The sequence below is a fragment of the Lipophrys pholis genome, assembly GCF_963383615.2.
Source record: "Lipophrys pholis genome assembly, chromosome: 16".
Taxonomy (NCBI): Eukaryota; Metazoa; Chordata; class Actinopteri; order Blenniiformes; family Blenniidae; genus Lipophrys; species Lipophrys pholis.
The window spans coordinates 18,100,916-18,116,678 of NC_137634.1; the positions used below are offsets into that span (position 1 = coordinate 18,100,916).

General features: G+C 39.5%; 2 protein-coding genes across 2 annotated transcripts in view; one reads left to right on the plus strand and one right to left on the minus strand.

Moving 5' to 3' along the window:
• stk10 (serine/threonine kinase 10) overlaps positions 1 to 6,012 on the plus strand; it is a 38,696-nt gene extending 32,684 nt beyond the window's left edge. Inside the window, exons 18-21 of the mRNA XM_080482822.1 lie at positions 83 to 208; positions 310 to 423; positions 1,356 to 1,462; positions 4,894 to 6,012. Of these exons, the coding sequence (XP_080338948.1) occupies positions 83 to 208; positions 310 to 423; positions 1,356 to 1,462; positions 4,894 to 4,945 (399 nt within the window). The 3' untranslated portion in view covers positions 4,946 to 6,012. The remainder of the gene's footprint in view (positions 1 to 82; positions 209 to 309; positions 424 to 1,355; positions 1,463 to 4,893) is intronic.
• The window catches only part of sh3pxd2b (SH3 and PX domains 2B), a 32,398-nt gene continuing 22,631 nt past the window's right edge, over positions 5,997 to 15,763 (minus strand). Inside the window, exons 6-13 of the mRNA XM_080482824.1 lie at positions 13,632 to 13,657; positions 11,665 to 11,796; positions 11,437 to 11,538; positions 9,779 to 9,896; positions 9,432 to 9,625; positions 9,301 to 9,347; positions 9,073 to 9,198; positions 5,997 to 8,947 (exon numbers count right to left, since the gene is read on the minus strand). Of these exons, the coding sequence (XP_080338950.1) occupies positions 7,415 to 8,947; positions 9,073 to 9,198; positions 9,301 to 9,347; positions 9,432 to 9,625; positions 9,779 to 9,896; positions 11,437 to 11,538; positions 11,665 to 11,796; positions 13,632 to 13,657 (2,278 nt within the window). The 3' untranslated portion in view covers positions 5,997 to 7,414. The remainder of the gene's footprint in view (positions 8,948 to 9,072; positions 9,199 to 9,300; positions 9,348 to 9,431; positions 9,626 to 9,778; positions 9,897 to 11,436; positions 11,539 to 11,664; positions 11,797 to 13,631; positions 13,658 to 15,763) is intronic.

Below are 15,763 nucleotides of genomic sequence, written 5' to 3' on the forward strand. Positions count from 1 at the left end.
TTTTTTCTTCTTCTTCTTTTTCCTCATCTATTTAAGTGTAAGGTTAATTTTTCACTACCTCACTTTTTTGGTGTCTTTCCAGTTTTCCCAGCAGGAGGAGAAGCGGCAGAAAGCAGAGAGGCTGCACCAGCAGCAAAAACACGAGAACCAGATGAGGGAGTTGGTTGGTCAGTGTGAGAGCAACATCAGAGAGCTCCAGCAGCTACAGGTGGGTGAAGCCCAACTTTTCTTCTGCTATACATCTTGTAGAATTGTCTTTTTTTTCCTGTTTGAGCAAATTGTTAACACGAGCTTGTTTCGCCTGGGCAGAATGAGAAATGTCACCTGCTCATCGAGAATGAGACTCAGAGGCTCAAGTTTTTGGACGAGCAGCACAACCAGCTGTTGAAGGAATGGAGGGATCTATTGAAACCAAGGAAGAAGGTAAATATGTCTCCGCACAACTTGTGCTCTAAATCCATGTACAGCATCTCAAATTATAGACATATTTATCACAAGGAAATTTTAAAAATGCCCGTGAGTATAAAAATAATTAACTTTTAATATATATTTTTTTCTCTTTTGATGTGGACCAAAATGATTATTGCACCTCAGCAGGGTTGAGACACATTTAAAGTACTGCTGAATTTACAATCAGGGATGAATTTGCTTTGAGTGAGAAGTAAAACGGATCAACATGAAAACATTTGCCAGCATCATAAATGTGCTAAAACTATATATTGTACATGTGTTGTACAAACTTAACTCATCTTAACAAACAGCAATGCAAACAAAATATAATTCACTGTGGCAGCCGACTGCTACTGGTATGAGTAGTTAAGGGAAGAGGATGAGTCTGGGTTAATTTGCCTTTACTGATCCCTTCAGAGAGATGATTACTTAGTTATATTCTCTATTATAAATGGCTAAACGCAAGCAAATAAAACTCATTATGTGCATCATCCTTCTTCAAGCTTCTTGGTTCTACTTATGTAGTGTATCATTAACCTCATGTGAAAAACAGAGTTCAAAGGTCTAAACGATCAGTTCTCATATTGCTGTTGGCAAGACACCAAGAACGTTTTATCAAATGTTTACACCATCGCATAATAAGTGTAACTTCTTTCTCTGTTGGGTTGTTATGCAGTAATGATGTGGGGGGAAATGACCAATATGTGAAGAAACAGAGTACCGTTTAATGCATGAGGAGTTTCAGGGTCACCACTGGTAGACTGGGGTCCAATTATTATAGTCTCAAATATAACCCAGGACTTTATAATCTCCCTTCACAACATTAAAGTATAAAAACAAATAAAGGAATAAATATGAATCTTGGTCCTGCATGTTCAAACATATTTTGGTCTCCACCCTTCCAGGCCCTCGAAGATGAGCTCAACATGAAGAAGAGGGAACAGGAGGCTTTCTTCAATATGCCCGAGACTTCTGATTGCCTGAACCCCAGTTCTCCGAATAAACTCTCCAAGTTTGTGCCTTACCAAGAGTCTTACAACACATAAAAGCTCCACGATCTCTTGTCTCCACTTGCCAGAACAAAAACCTTGACGTTGGCATGTGTTTACACGACCCGCTGCCTCACTGTTAACGCGCTCAACCTGCAATGGCAGATGATCTTTCCCTCCTTTCATTTTCATTATGAATTTGGTTAATCTATTTATGTTTTAATGTATGTTCTTTGATAGTATTTGATCCACACGTCTCACATGCTTTATATCTGCTCCCTTACAGTGTTTTTATTTCCATTATCTACTTGAGGCTAACTCTTGATGCTCACTATTGCAACATAAGAATAAATAGATTTTTTTTATTTTTATTTTGGGTGAGCTGGTACCAAATTGGTTCTTTTAATTACTTATATTAACAAAAATGATCCCGGGACTTTATTTCTCTATGATGGGAAGGAATGAGAACTGTTGAGAGGATTGTTTATCCCAAATGATCAGTGCTGTCCTACATTTATTACAGGCTCATATTTTCTTCTTTCTCTCTCACATTTCTCTGACGTGCCATTCGACACGAGTCATATAGACACCAAAGTCTGACAATATTTATTTTGATTAAAAACCATAAGTCAGATTTCTTACTGTGCATGTTAATTTAATTTCTCTCTTTAACCCAAGGTATAAAACATGTGCTTCTAATTTCGTATCTATCTATTTTTTATTTAATTTTTTTCAATATAGGTGTGAGGCTTGCTGGAAATCAATGATTCCTTTTTCTAAACTTATTTAGCAGTTGAGCTTTAATAAACAAGGGAAGAAGAATTGTTTTTGGAATAATGTTGCTGTCATTTTCTGTTGGATTTTTACTGTAAAAGCAGTCACACTGGATGGGAACTGACCAAGCCAAAGTAAAATACTGTTTGTGTGTTGTTTTTGGATGGATGTTAATTGGGGACTTGGAAGTCTGTATTAATTGTATAATTGTTGAACTGCGTGCGGTAAATAAACTGCCTGCTAACCAACGTGCAATATCACAGGTATGTGTTTGCTAAGCTTAAAGAGGTATATTTTCTTAAACTTTGCCTTCCTTTGCACTGAGAGTGGAAATAATATGTATAGTTACAGGCGCCCCCCCCCCCCCCCCCCCCCTCCGAAAATAGATTTAACAACCTTTTAGTGTCTAATCTGGTTTTTGGAGTACAGCTTTTCATATTATTTCTAAATAGCGGCAACAGTTTAATCTGCTGTAAGAAGCCTGGAGCTGTTTAAGTTGGCAGGTATAGACCCCGTTGCCTTGAGAGATAGGAAGTGTGTATTAGAGCTTTTTGGCCTTCAGAGTTACGCTGAATCAGGTCCACAATCAGGTACAGCTTAATCTCTCTCTTGTCCTCTCGCACACTATCTTGGAAGTACTTAAATTTGATGTATAGATATTTCTGTTTGACTTCATGTATGTCTTCCTGTCTGCCTCAGTTTACATGACCAAGTTTGAGTGTCAGGGTTGTGAGTGTGAATGAAACTGTGTCAGAAGGAACCACTGTTGTAAAAAAAAAAACCCAAAAAAAAAAAACCGACTTCTAATAAATGCAGATTTTCTAATTATTGGATTGTGTTGGAGCCTTTTTTTTTCATTTTTAATTCCAAATGTACTGCAATAGAATCAAATAGCCTTTAGTTGACCAACAATTACAAGAAATATTGTGCATTTACAAACCAGTGCTCCCTTTACGCAGTCGCAGTTAATAGAATATCTGAAGAATATCAACTTGGATATTAGCTGTTGGATATTAATGTATTTTCAGTTGCAAGTTATTAGTTATTCAGAAATCCTTGAATTGTTGCGACATTTTTCAGCTAATTTTGTTGTCTTGATGTGGCTGTTGAAATTCAGGTCCGAGTCCATAATTCCTCCCAGATTTCTACCTTGACTAACATGAAGTCAAGATGAGCGCTGACCGTTAAACTTTCCTCTTTGGTGGCCGTAAACTATTACCTCTTTTTTTTTCTTGGTTGAGCAAAGGTCTGACATATCCACTCCCTTATTTTATTGATGCACTTACTCAGCAGGTATAAGGGGCTGTGGTCATTCACTGACTGATACATAGAGCGATAGAGCTGTGTGTAATCTGCATAATTATGATAGGAGAATGGCATCCCTGATCTACATGCCCTCTCAAATCAAACACATCCCACAGGCCTCATTGTGGGCCAAAAATGGCCCGCAAGCTGCAATTTTTACAATTTGCTTGGTGGTTTCGAGGTTGGATTTGTGCAAAGAAAAACATGAAACGTTCCTAATAAGTGGACACAAAACAATCTGAACTAGTGGGGATGTTGCCATGAAAGCCATAGTTTCAGGGTGAGTTTGTAAAAACTTGCACGATGTAACGGCTATGGAGAATTTTTTTGCAGGGCATTTTTCTGTATTTTGGACCAGAGGTTTTATTAAAATTGACTTCATGTTGAGATTGCAGTAATTTTCAATAATTGATTTTGTGAAAATAGAAATTTTCATCACGTATAGTTTGCATCACAATAAAGAAAAACTTAAAAGTTTATATTTAAAAGTTATTATGCCACTATTTTACCAGTCCAACCCAAAATGAGAGTGGCTTCAAATGAACCCCTGTTAACGGCCCGTGCTCTGCCTGTAAGGAGGGAATGTCCTCACATCGGTGTGTATCTAATTTCAGTGATTTCAACTCTTATTTTATTTTTTCAAATGGGTCATTCTGGAAGCTCTCTGTCTCTCTCTCTCTCTCTCTCTATATATATATATATATACATATACAAACATATAAACCACCATATTTGAAGACGCCTGTGCTTAAATATGCAGAACTTCCCCTAAAGACTGCTGCACTACTACAAAACCTGCTGTAGGTTTAAAAATAGCTTCAGTTGACCTGATATTGACACTTTATACCAGCTCGTTGTTGGCAATTAACCTTGAGCAAATGCAGTAAGAATTAAATGTGTTTTCTTTCAACTTAAAGCTATCAATAAGGCACCAAGACAAAATTCTTTATCTCACTTCCAAACATGCCACACAGTCTTGTGACGCCATGTGTGGGACTTTTATATGGCAGTATTATCATTCTCATTATTCATCACACGTAGAAAGGACTTATACCAAACAAACAGGATTTAAATAGCATGACACCTTTCAACTTTATAAAGTTTATCTAAAATGAGTCACTGCAATGGATAGATTGACATTTCAACAGTTGCACAAGAAGGATCATTATTTTGCACATATTCTTGACAGTGATTTGTTTTGGTTTTTGTCTGCACATGGTGTGCCCATGTTAAAAGAGCTACTTTCAATGATGTTTTTTTTTTTTTTTTAGGCACATAGTTTTCAACAGTTTCAGGAAGTTTAGCTCCAGTTCTGAATACCTGCTTATGAACTCATTTTGTTCTTGTGGATGAAATGTGGCATTTATTTTTCTAGCACTACAGCAACTTCACATGACGTGCCCGTAATGGTTTCTGGCCTGCAGTGATGTCACAAACCGGTTGTGTGTCGGTGGAGGATGTACCACCATCAGAGGCAAAAGGATCGCAGCATTTACCTCCAATAGGTGGGTCACCATGAAACACAAACATTTTCAAGCCCGCGCCACACAATTTGGCACCATTTTCATTTATTTGTATTTTTCCCTTGAACGTCAAATTGCACGTGTTTGACAGAGGTGGAAAATAAACGTTTGTGTGCATTTCTATGGTATTTATTAAGTGGATTTTTCAGGTATCTGTATTTTACCTGGGTGTTTATTTTTCTCAAGACTTTCTATTCCCTACATTTGAACACAAATGTCTGCAACTTCCACAGCGTACATCCTCAAATCTGGCTTGTTTTTAATTTGACGAGTTACAGTGAAAGTATCATTTATCCAGACTGAAGCTGCAAAAGTTGATGAATTGCAAAGTGATCAAATTACATCAAGCATCGCTGATCCCCCAAGATTTCCTGTTTCACAACTAAAGTCCCTTCAATTCAACTAGGTTACTTACTGCGTCGCCTTCAATTTTGGACAAACTTAATTCAAATATTTTGTACTATATTTCATGTAACTTTCTTGCCGATGGACAAACTAATTCAAATGAGCAAACGGAAACAGCAAATTAAAAGACATTATAACATCTGTTGTGAAAAATCTTAAACTTTTATTGACGTAAAGCGAAAGCAGACTTGTAATGAAATATGCGTAGCAAAAGTAAAAAGTTTACAATACTTAAATGATGACATAAACTAGTACATTTTTCTGTAAATTGTTACAGCACCTTCCTGCCCTTGGACACATCAAGTATAATATAAATTTGCTTTTTTTGTGTGTTTTAATTTTTTTTTCCCAAGTTGGCAACACACCATCAATTCTTTGTAAAATATGGCTGGAAGCTGGTTTAACATCATAGCGACTATAAGCAGAACAGAATCCGTGTTACAGCTTGTAGCCTTGTCTAATTATCTCCAAAGGAAATGGACATACCTCTTTTTCTATTATTATTTCAAGTCAGGTTCACAGATATGCTGATTATCTAACAATGAAATAAAAAATCTTGGACTACTAGATGTGAGTTTTGCATCCTGTCATTTCACATATGTTTAAGGAACCAGATTTTTTTTATTTTCCACTAACAGAATGTGATATCTCTTGCATTTCTTCACACAAATTCCAAAAACCACCCAGCTAAACTTCCTCCTAGGCCTTCTTCCTGATAATTAGTACAACGGAAGTTAATTATGGACCGTCATTGAAAAGTGACAACAGTTAAGATATGACTCTTATTACTGTACAATAAAAATAATTTGCTATTCTGACCATGCTTGAGACCAGTCAAGCATTAATGTAAAACATTATTTTTTTATACAATGGTCATACTTCGCTGTTTTCTGAGCACCAAACTTTGATTATGAACAGAATGTACACTTGCAATACTGTAAATCATTGCACAAACCACTGCAGGTCTTCAATTTTAAAGTAAGGTATGCAGATGTGCTCTGCCATTCACATTTTACAAAAGCCTTGGTTTTTTTGGTGTAAAATAATTATGTGAAGACATTCACAAAATATTCCGACCTTGTCAGTTTGGATAATCTAGCCTTGTCTTTGCACACTTGCAGTGAGGACGAGGAAATAAAAACATGGCCTATTTAAAGGGAATAAAACTAGAAAATTTAATTCCACTTTTCCCCTCTTCCCACTGTGCAAATCCTTTATTTTCCTTTGCTGAACTAACTGAAAGTGCACAACTGTTAAAATCACTGCATTAATTTTACAGTCAATGAGAAAAAGCAGTACGATAGTAGAAAAAAAAAAGAATATGCATGTCTTAAATATAACAAACAGCTCTTCTACTTAGCAATATATATATTGTGGAGTAATTGCTAATAGCACTTGAAAGCCCAGGTTAAAGCAGTGAACTCCCCCCTGTGAGTTTTTGTGCAGTGTTCACTCAAAGCCATTTATTTTTTTTTTTTTTAAATTGAGTTATGGACATCTAGTCTTCTGGTGTTGATTCTAGACAAATAATGTCAAGGTTTCCCCAAGTCTCTCTACAGTTGCGTACACTGAAGCACTTTGCATATTACACTGAGGCACCGTATCATAAAAGGCAAGGGCAAATACATGTACTGCAGTTTGTTGCCCAAGTGATGGCGAGACTAACCTAGGCTGTAACTAGTACATGGCAACAAAAGCAATTCATTTTTTATCTAAGATTTCATATAACATCAAATTGAAAACCACAACGAGTAAACATCACATAACCCAACAAGGTTGTGTGTTATTGCTGGTTCAGCTGGTAGGTCGAATATATTTTTTTCAAGAAAATGAAACATGAAAAAAAAAAATGCACATTAAAAAAGGTACCTATAAATAAAATTAAAAAAAATGCTACGTAGCAAGAAACTGGTAATATTTATGTTGACTTATTTTTACTACGACGATATTGGTGAGCATATTTACCACCTAGGGCTTCTTGCTCAGGTAATTCGAAGGAATCCAGCCTTCGACTTCTGCCGCCACATTTTTACAGAACCACCAGCCGCTGCTGTTTTTTTCCAGAACTTCAAACACTGTACCTATCTTGAAGCTGGCTGTTTGTTCATCCCCCCCAAAGTCCGCCACGGCCAGATACAGCTCGTCCTTACACGGCTCCTTGAGTAAAGGCGGGAGCTTGTCCTTCGGTGGCCCGGGCTTGTCGTTCTTCAGCTGGGGTTTGGGAGGAATTGGGACTTTATTAACTTTGGACTCTTCTTTTTCTTTGTTTGGTGGCGCCGGGAATAGCCCTTTGGGTTTTGGGGGAGGGGGTCTGCTGAGTTGCGGTGGTCCAACCTTGGGCATTTCCTGGGTTTCTTTTAGAACGGGTGGAGGTTTCAGTTCGGTCGGGCTTGATGAGTCGGTTTTCTTTGGAGGAGGTGGTCTCCTCGGCGCCATGGCGGGGGGTCTCTGGGGGATGTCCTTATGAGGAGGCACTGCTGGTTTTGCCGGGGGGGATGAGTTGTCATGACTATGGCCGTTAATGTGTTTTGGGGGAAGCTTTGGCTCACCATTATTGAGTGTGGGGATGTGAATTGGAGGAGAGCTTGATGGTGAAGTTGGCTGGGGGCCAGTCACTGTTGCTGAGGCGTCACTCTGATGGTTAACCTCTGCTGATGACGAACCCAAATCTAGCGGTTTGGACGGCCTCAACTTGCTTCTCAGGTTGGTAATGTCTAGTTTGTTTTCTGCTGCCAGATCGGGCTTGGCAGCTGGAGCAGGTTTAGGTCTGATCATCGGCTTTGGCTTCATGAGCACCGTTGGGCCAGGCGCCTCTGGTTTTTCCTCTTGCACCTCCGACTTGGGTTTCGGAGGCTGCTTTGGTACCGGTTTCAAATTGAACTTCTTCACCTCTTTAGCAGAGATTTTGTGGCCACATTCAAGACCCATCTCATTCCGAAGGTGAAGAGCTTTGCTCTTGTCTTCCTTCTTGGCCTCTATTGATTTGTCTAGTTTGAACGGGGCAGCCTTGGGTGGAACAAGAGGCATGATGACCCCAGGAGCAGGGGGCTTGGGGGGTAACGGCTTTGAATTGTCAGATCTTGGTTTCTCGGCTACCTCTATTTCAAAGCTCTTATGAATAGATTCCCTTCGAGGCGGCAGAGCTGGTTTCTCTTCAACTGGAGGGGCAACTGGTGCTGGGGGCAACGGTCCAGAGAAGGCAGGCACTACCTTGCTCGCACTCGACTTCCAATCTCTCAGCTTAGGCCGAGCACAGGACTCGGCAGCTGTGCTTGGCTCGTCTGGTAAGGGCTTGGACCAGCTGTCATCTGTGCCTGAAGCATTTGAAGAACCACCGTCTTCCAGCCTCAGCTTCTCCATTTCATTGGGCAGTGGAGCGAGGAAATTGGGTCGCAGGGCATTACTGGTTTTCTTGTATTTGTCAATAAATGTGGCAGGTGCCCATCCCTCTTTGTCATCAATCTGGATGTACCACCAACCACTTGAATTCTTCTCAATCACCTAATATAGAAATATAAAAAAAGGAATATTATCATTTTTCAGTCAATAAATACGCAAAATGTATAAGCTTTCATTCTGCACACGCATTTCTTGTGCTTTATTGCTTAGGCATTGACTTGACCCACCTCAACTTTAATTCCAGCTTGGAAGCTGATGCCATCAGGAATGGTGGTCTGGAAGTCAGCTATGGTATAACATTCTTCCTCAACCTGAGGAGGAACAGGCGGCTTGGGCAAGTTTGTACCACGTGGCTGTGGGATGTGAGAAAGATACATAACGGTTACGTTGATGGCAGAAAAATGTATAGAAATCCTGAAACGCTTTGGAATTGCTGCTGTGTAAATTAGTCTTACAATGGTAAGATCTCTGCGTGGAGGAGGTCTATGTCTTAATCCCACTTCTGCAAAAAGAAAATATGTCGAATAAGGCAGTTAATATATTCAATCTTTTACATATTGTCTATATTTTAATTGTGTTTACTTACTCATTTTGTTCTCAGAGAAAAACGAGAGCCTGTTTTCTTTCTGGTTGTCTCGATTTTCTTTTTGGTTTTGTTTAGAAACACCATCTAGGTCGTTTGTGCTGGCGTGAGCAGCAGATCCTGCTGACTGCTTCTGGCTCTGAATGTCGGTCTTCTTCAGATACGACGCCGGGGCCCAGCCCTCGCGGCCCTGGTACCTAAATTAAAGAACACATTGATGCATACTGAAATGTCCCAAAAGGTTCACCATTTGGGGTGCAATTTTAATTACATGTAAGTTGCCGAGTTTTTTTTAAACCACTTACAACATCTGGAACAGACGAATAAGTTATACAACTGATGCGAAGTACCTGATTTTCCACCAGCCCTCCAAATTCTTCTGAATGACTTCAACAATCATTCCTCTCTCCAAGTCAATCTCATCCTCGTCCCTGGCCGAGTATGGGTAAATCACAGAGTATTTCTCTTCTGAAGTCAGAAGAAACATAAAGTCAAATCTCTGCATAGATTGTTTGTTTACAGAATGAACGTGTTCAGGAAGCAACTGTTAACGCACAAGGGTAATAGCTGGGAGGCAAAGCACACAGTGACTTACTGGGATTACAATGACTATGGAACTTTTCTCTCGTTTATACTGCTGCAAAAACTTTTTGTGATTTTGCATTCATGAACCCGATTACACTTGTACTTGCTAAGACATGTTGGATTTGCACTATTATGAGGCAAGGCTTGAGCAGCATCTTGTGGAGTAAAGAGAAAAAAGATAGAAACGTACATCACAAAACATACATGCTCACGCCACAAATACTGACCACAAACATACCACAAACTAGACTTTCTACCGTTTTTAATAGGGATTTCTAATTTTATCATTATTTTCATATAATCTGACATTCTACATGAAACTATACTTGATGGATGAACAAGTAACTGGTTTATAAAAATCTTTTTTTTTTTTTTGGGATTATATCAATTATGATAAAAGCAAAAATAATGCACATTCCATATAAAGATATCATCATCATGCTTGGGTTGTGCGTGCGTGCATGCACATGAACACAGACACATTCAGTATAGAGGGGAAAGAAAGGCGTGCGCTCCACCTTGCCCAAAGCCTGTGCTGAATAGATCCCCTAAAGTTCTGCGACGACCCACGTGCCTTGGCAGTGACCAGAACCTCCGAGGCACTGACATCCCAGCACAGTAGTCGGGGTGAAATAGGAAGTGAACATTACATATGCCATCTAGAGGATATTTCCATCCTAAATGACAGCACTTTGAGTATTCCCGGACCTATTGCACTTATTTTGTGCTATTCTACCCATTTACTGACAAAAGAGTAGTGTTTTCAGTGGGCACACATTTTGTGGTTGGCAATAAATGCATGAATGTCAAACTTGGTAATTTGGGATATTTTGCTAAGTTGAGAATCCTTTTTTTCGGTGACCTTACTTTAACATGCTACTGCCCCAGAGAACTGGCAATTTCCTTTTTGATTTAACATATAAAATAGATTGAGATTAATCCATTCTTTCTCCTCAGTGGGGCACTGGAAAAACTGCTTTTGCATATATATATATATTTGGCCGATTTCTATTAAATACTTGCATAACTTTCCATTTATTGATTCTGTTTTCCATTTCTAGATATATATGAATGTTAGATGTGGTTGGCTTGCCTTCCAAAGAGAGGGCAGTCAGCTCATTGTCTACGTGCAAACCACATCCCCTCTCGGCTGAAATAGACATCCTGCTACATTATATGGTCTGGTAACGATGAAGTTGGCTGTGTTCACGTGTTTATACTCTCAGCATGTGTCCTGGAGTAATTTCAAAATTGCAATAAAAGTTCCAATTAACTCCCACATACTGTCATTATCCCGGTGGGACGGCAATAAATTGCATATGCAGTCTTGTTTAAGAATGATTTCTCATTGTTTATACCCTAAACTAATGCTTTTGTGACAATACATCTAATTATTGGGATTGAAACGTGAGTCCTCTTGTACCTTCTTCCCCTGGAATACTGAAGTCATCTGGATCGTCCTGAGCCTCGAGACATGTGGCAGGGACCCAGCCCTGGGCATCGTCTGAGCTCACAAACCACCAACCTAAATGAGTCGAATATAAACGGAGTGAATTTGAGGTGATAATGTTGCACCGGTGAGGAATAAACCCAGCAATCCCGTCACAAAGCAAGCTTGAGAGTATAGTGACATTAAACTGATCATATTTACCAGATTCATTTTTCTCTATGACCTCCACCACCTGACCAACGTGCAGGCTGACCTCAGAGCTCTCCTGCTTCTCATAATCAGTCACTGCTACATACTGGTCAAGGAGGAGAGGGTCCCCTGCGCTGGAATCTCCTGTTTAAGGGGCAAAAACAAAAATAAAAATCAGAACAGAAGTTTGCCTTGCTCTTTCTGTCGGCTCCTCTTTTATGCAAGCTGAGACTGAAATCTCAATAACGTAAAAAAAAGCCTCCTCAGTCTCTTCTGCTATTCACAGAAGATCTTTGGCATTACTTGCTAATGCTGTCATAGCATGACCATGAAACTGGGATTACAAAATTGCATCTGTGTGGTTTTGAGATATTGACCTTTACGTTTTTTTGTATGTCAGTGAAAATAAAAAAAAGGTAACATGACCTTTTTAAAATGTCAGATAGTCAAATTCAAGTAAATGACCAAATAATATTGATGTCAAGAAAGAACAAGAACCTGCTTAGTTCATAAAGTTGTTGAAGAAAGGAGGCATATTCACAGTACAGAGATTCAGTCACACATGTGGCAGAGGAGGTAGCGAATGCGATTTGGAAGATGGCGTGAATGAAAAAATGAGCTGACAGAGGAATGAAGGCAGATTTAGAAAACATGAATGAAGGGTACGGATCAAAATAGGTAAAGATGGTTAATTGATTCATCAACATGGCTGAAACTATAAAGACCCACCACCAATGTCACCACAAACAACACCACGACAAAATTCACTTTACACTTGAGGGCTCTCAATGCAAGTTTTTCTTTACTCCTTCACTGTGGCTCTTTTTAAACTTTTATGTGGAATTCATTATAATGCAAAAAATACTGAGGGTAAGGGGATTATGACGGCTACTCACTGAAAGAGCACCTTTCTTCATTTTATACTAGGAACTGAAAAAAGACAAAACATCCAGGAAAGCTCAACCAATAGGCTTGCAACATAGAAAGAAAATAATAAATACACTGGAACATTGACTGTTAAAGTGGCTTAAAATACCACAGTCGATCTTTTTCATGTGCCTCATTCAGTGAGAAGCAGTCAATAGTCAATCTATACAATAATTACTGGTAGTCACATAAGAAATTCTCGAAAGGAGGGGTGAAATGAGAAAACTAACACTAAAAAGCATTGAGACATAAATAAAAGAAGGCATAATGGAAGTGCAATGAAAATGGCGTGAACTCCGAATGACGGCATTCAGGATCCACGGAGACGATGAAAGTAAATAATTAGTGATGCTATACTACAAAAAAAACAAAAAAAAAACCAATCCCTCTATCAAACAGTCATTCCTCCTCACATTTTGTATAATGCTCAAAGCATGGCCGGACTGTAATTACAAAGTATTCAGCCATTACTCATCTTCTATAATATGCAGTCAGTAAATCCACCAACTGTAGAAATATGAGCCACGGTGATACTGACACATCCCAAACTATAGTGTTGAATGTCTTGACAGAGCCAACACAAGCCCCCAGCCCAGGCCAGGGGAAGAGAGGGGGGTGGGGGGGGGGTGGGACAGGCCGCTAGCAACCCTCAGGGTTACACACACAGCACGACCCGAGCATGACAGTGTGTTTACTACCTCGCTTTAGGAAAGTGGTCGCTCTCTCCACAAGCCCTGATGGAAAGGAAAATGAATGGAGAAGAAAACTGAAAAAAGAAAAAAAACCATGGATGCACATTCAGAATAAAGAGTTGAAGTGAGAGGATATAAAAGTATATAAAAAAAGACACATTCCATGTACAGAATAGTCACGAGTACGGTCACAACTTGAACAGAGACGAGACAAACGCCTTCACCTCAGTGAAACTGTGTGTCCACTAGATGGAGACAATGTTATGTAGAACATAACAGAGGAGGACATCTTGTTTTAATGCAATTAACTATACAAGCCATAAAAAAACAGACCTGAAATGCAGCCTTATTTATTCTTACCTGACTTCTTCTTCCCGATAGGTTCCCTGTTAAAGACAGAAAAGACCAGCAATTTACTGCAGGGCAAGAACACATGCCTGACCAAACTATTAGTACTATTCTTTCGTGCAGATCAACAATAATTGAATCCCGTTCTTTTGCTCTTAGATGATGTTTGACAACGTTTAAGTTCAGGTTGGGTATGGGGATTCTCTGTTCTCTTCTCACTTTTCTAAAATATGCATTTGAGGCTAATCTGAAATCACAAATTGCCCCTGTTTTTGACTGTCTGTCTCTTTGTGTTTTCCCTGACCGTTTTGTACCCCACCTCTACTGATAGTCAGCTGGGAACCGTTTCCTGCCCCCTGCGACCACAAGATACACAAAGCAGTTTAAAAGATGAATGGATGGATGCATATCTTTACCTTTATATTCCCAGATCTTAAAAATGCTTGTAATTGTTGCCTCTGAACAAATGTGACATTTTGACTGATGGACATTGGTCACATGACAAGACAAAAAAAAAAAGGTTCTGTGTCTCTGTTCAGTGTAAATGGAGAGAATCTTGATAACTGAAATTTGGCTTGATGTAAATTCAATACAGCATCTGCCGTGTCTGGTTCAGACCGTAGCCAGATAAATAGACCGTCATCCCACGGCAGCAGCCAGGAGCCCATTCAATGGCCAGATGCCTAGAAAACTCATCGGTGGCTTATGCTCGGCATTTAACTCTCTCACTGACTTTGTCCCTCCCTCTTTGTTATCTAAATATTGCTCTGGTGTTTTATGACCTTCCTTCATTTTTCTTTTTCCATCTCATATCTTCCGCGTCTACTTAACTCGGCCCCTTCATCTCCCTTGATCATTTTCGTTGGCACGTACCCTTTGTTTCCTTTTCCTGGCATCGACACCAACGCTCTCAGCCACATAAAGCCCTGTTCGATTGGTTGAACTGTTAATTGTGGAGACTTAAGTTCGAATAAATCTTCTCCCTTAAGCGTGCCCAATATTGCACTATAAAAAGAAGCAAGGCGGACCGACCAACAAAAACAGCGCCAATGAATCTGACTAATAGAGTGGAAGCTGTGTAATAAATGTTTGCTTGTTCTTTCAGTAAAGTGAAACAGTGTTCATATGATGGAAACAGCCAATGACCTGAGCCTTTGTATGATGGGATTATTTGAAAAAAATAATCACATGCTTTCACTTATGAGTCGTCCCAAAGTCATAGCCTGAGGCCATGAGAAAGGTGAATAAACTAGAACATCAACACCTGGGTCGCTGTTAGACAAAAGAAAATACCAAGACAGGTGAGTGCATTAGTATAGCTGCACTGGGATTACATTACTAAAAACCCAATAAAATAAAAGCAATCAAGTTTCTCCCTCTAATACAAAACCTCATAAACAGTATCATAGGATTCAATTCTCTATGTTAACTTCATATATCTTTACTTGCTAATCTATTTAATTTAGACAGTTTTCTTTCCCTTCTACCCTACTTTTCCTTTCCTCATTCTTGTTGCAAAACTTCCTCTTCTACAGATTTCTTTTTTTCTCTGCCGTCTTTTTTTCCGCTGCCCCTGTGGCCATCTACTTCCTCATTACAGTTAAACTCTCTTGCTCCTCCCTTTTCTTCTCCTCCTTGCTCTTAAGGAGAAAGCCTAACATGCACTCGCCCTGTGCAGCCGAGATTTATAGGCCATGATAAATTGTCTCCCTCTGTAGCTGCTGTGTCTGTACACCAGGCTCGCTGTCAGTATGCCAAATAACAGGCTGCACTAACAGAAAGCTATAATCCAATTTCAATAAAGACAAACCAAGGTCTTTCCTTGATATTCATTTGCCTGGAGTAAATGCTCCCTCTCTTTCTTGCCTCATGCAGCAGATGCTGGGGGTGTTTTGTATGAGGAGTGAGGAGGTATGTGACCTTGGCAACCTCCTCTGATGGTGGGGGGGGCAAATGTGTGAGCAAAGGTGAATAAGTGCTAGAGAGAGACGTTTAAATGCCAGACAGTATATATACAGCGACCATAAGTCTGCTGACAGGCTTTTGATTCTTTCAAACATCGCCTTTTTGATATCGGACACTTAAAGTTGCCATTTAAGAGATCTATGTCTGATTTCAATCATAAAACTGGTAGATAGCCACAA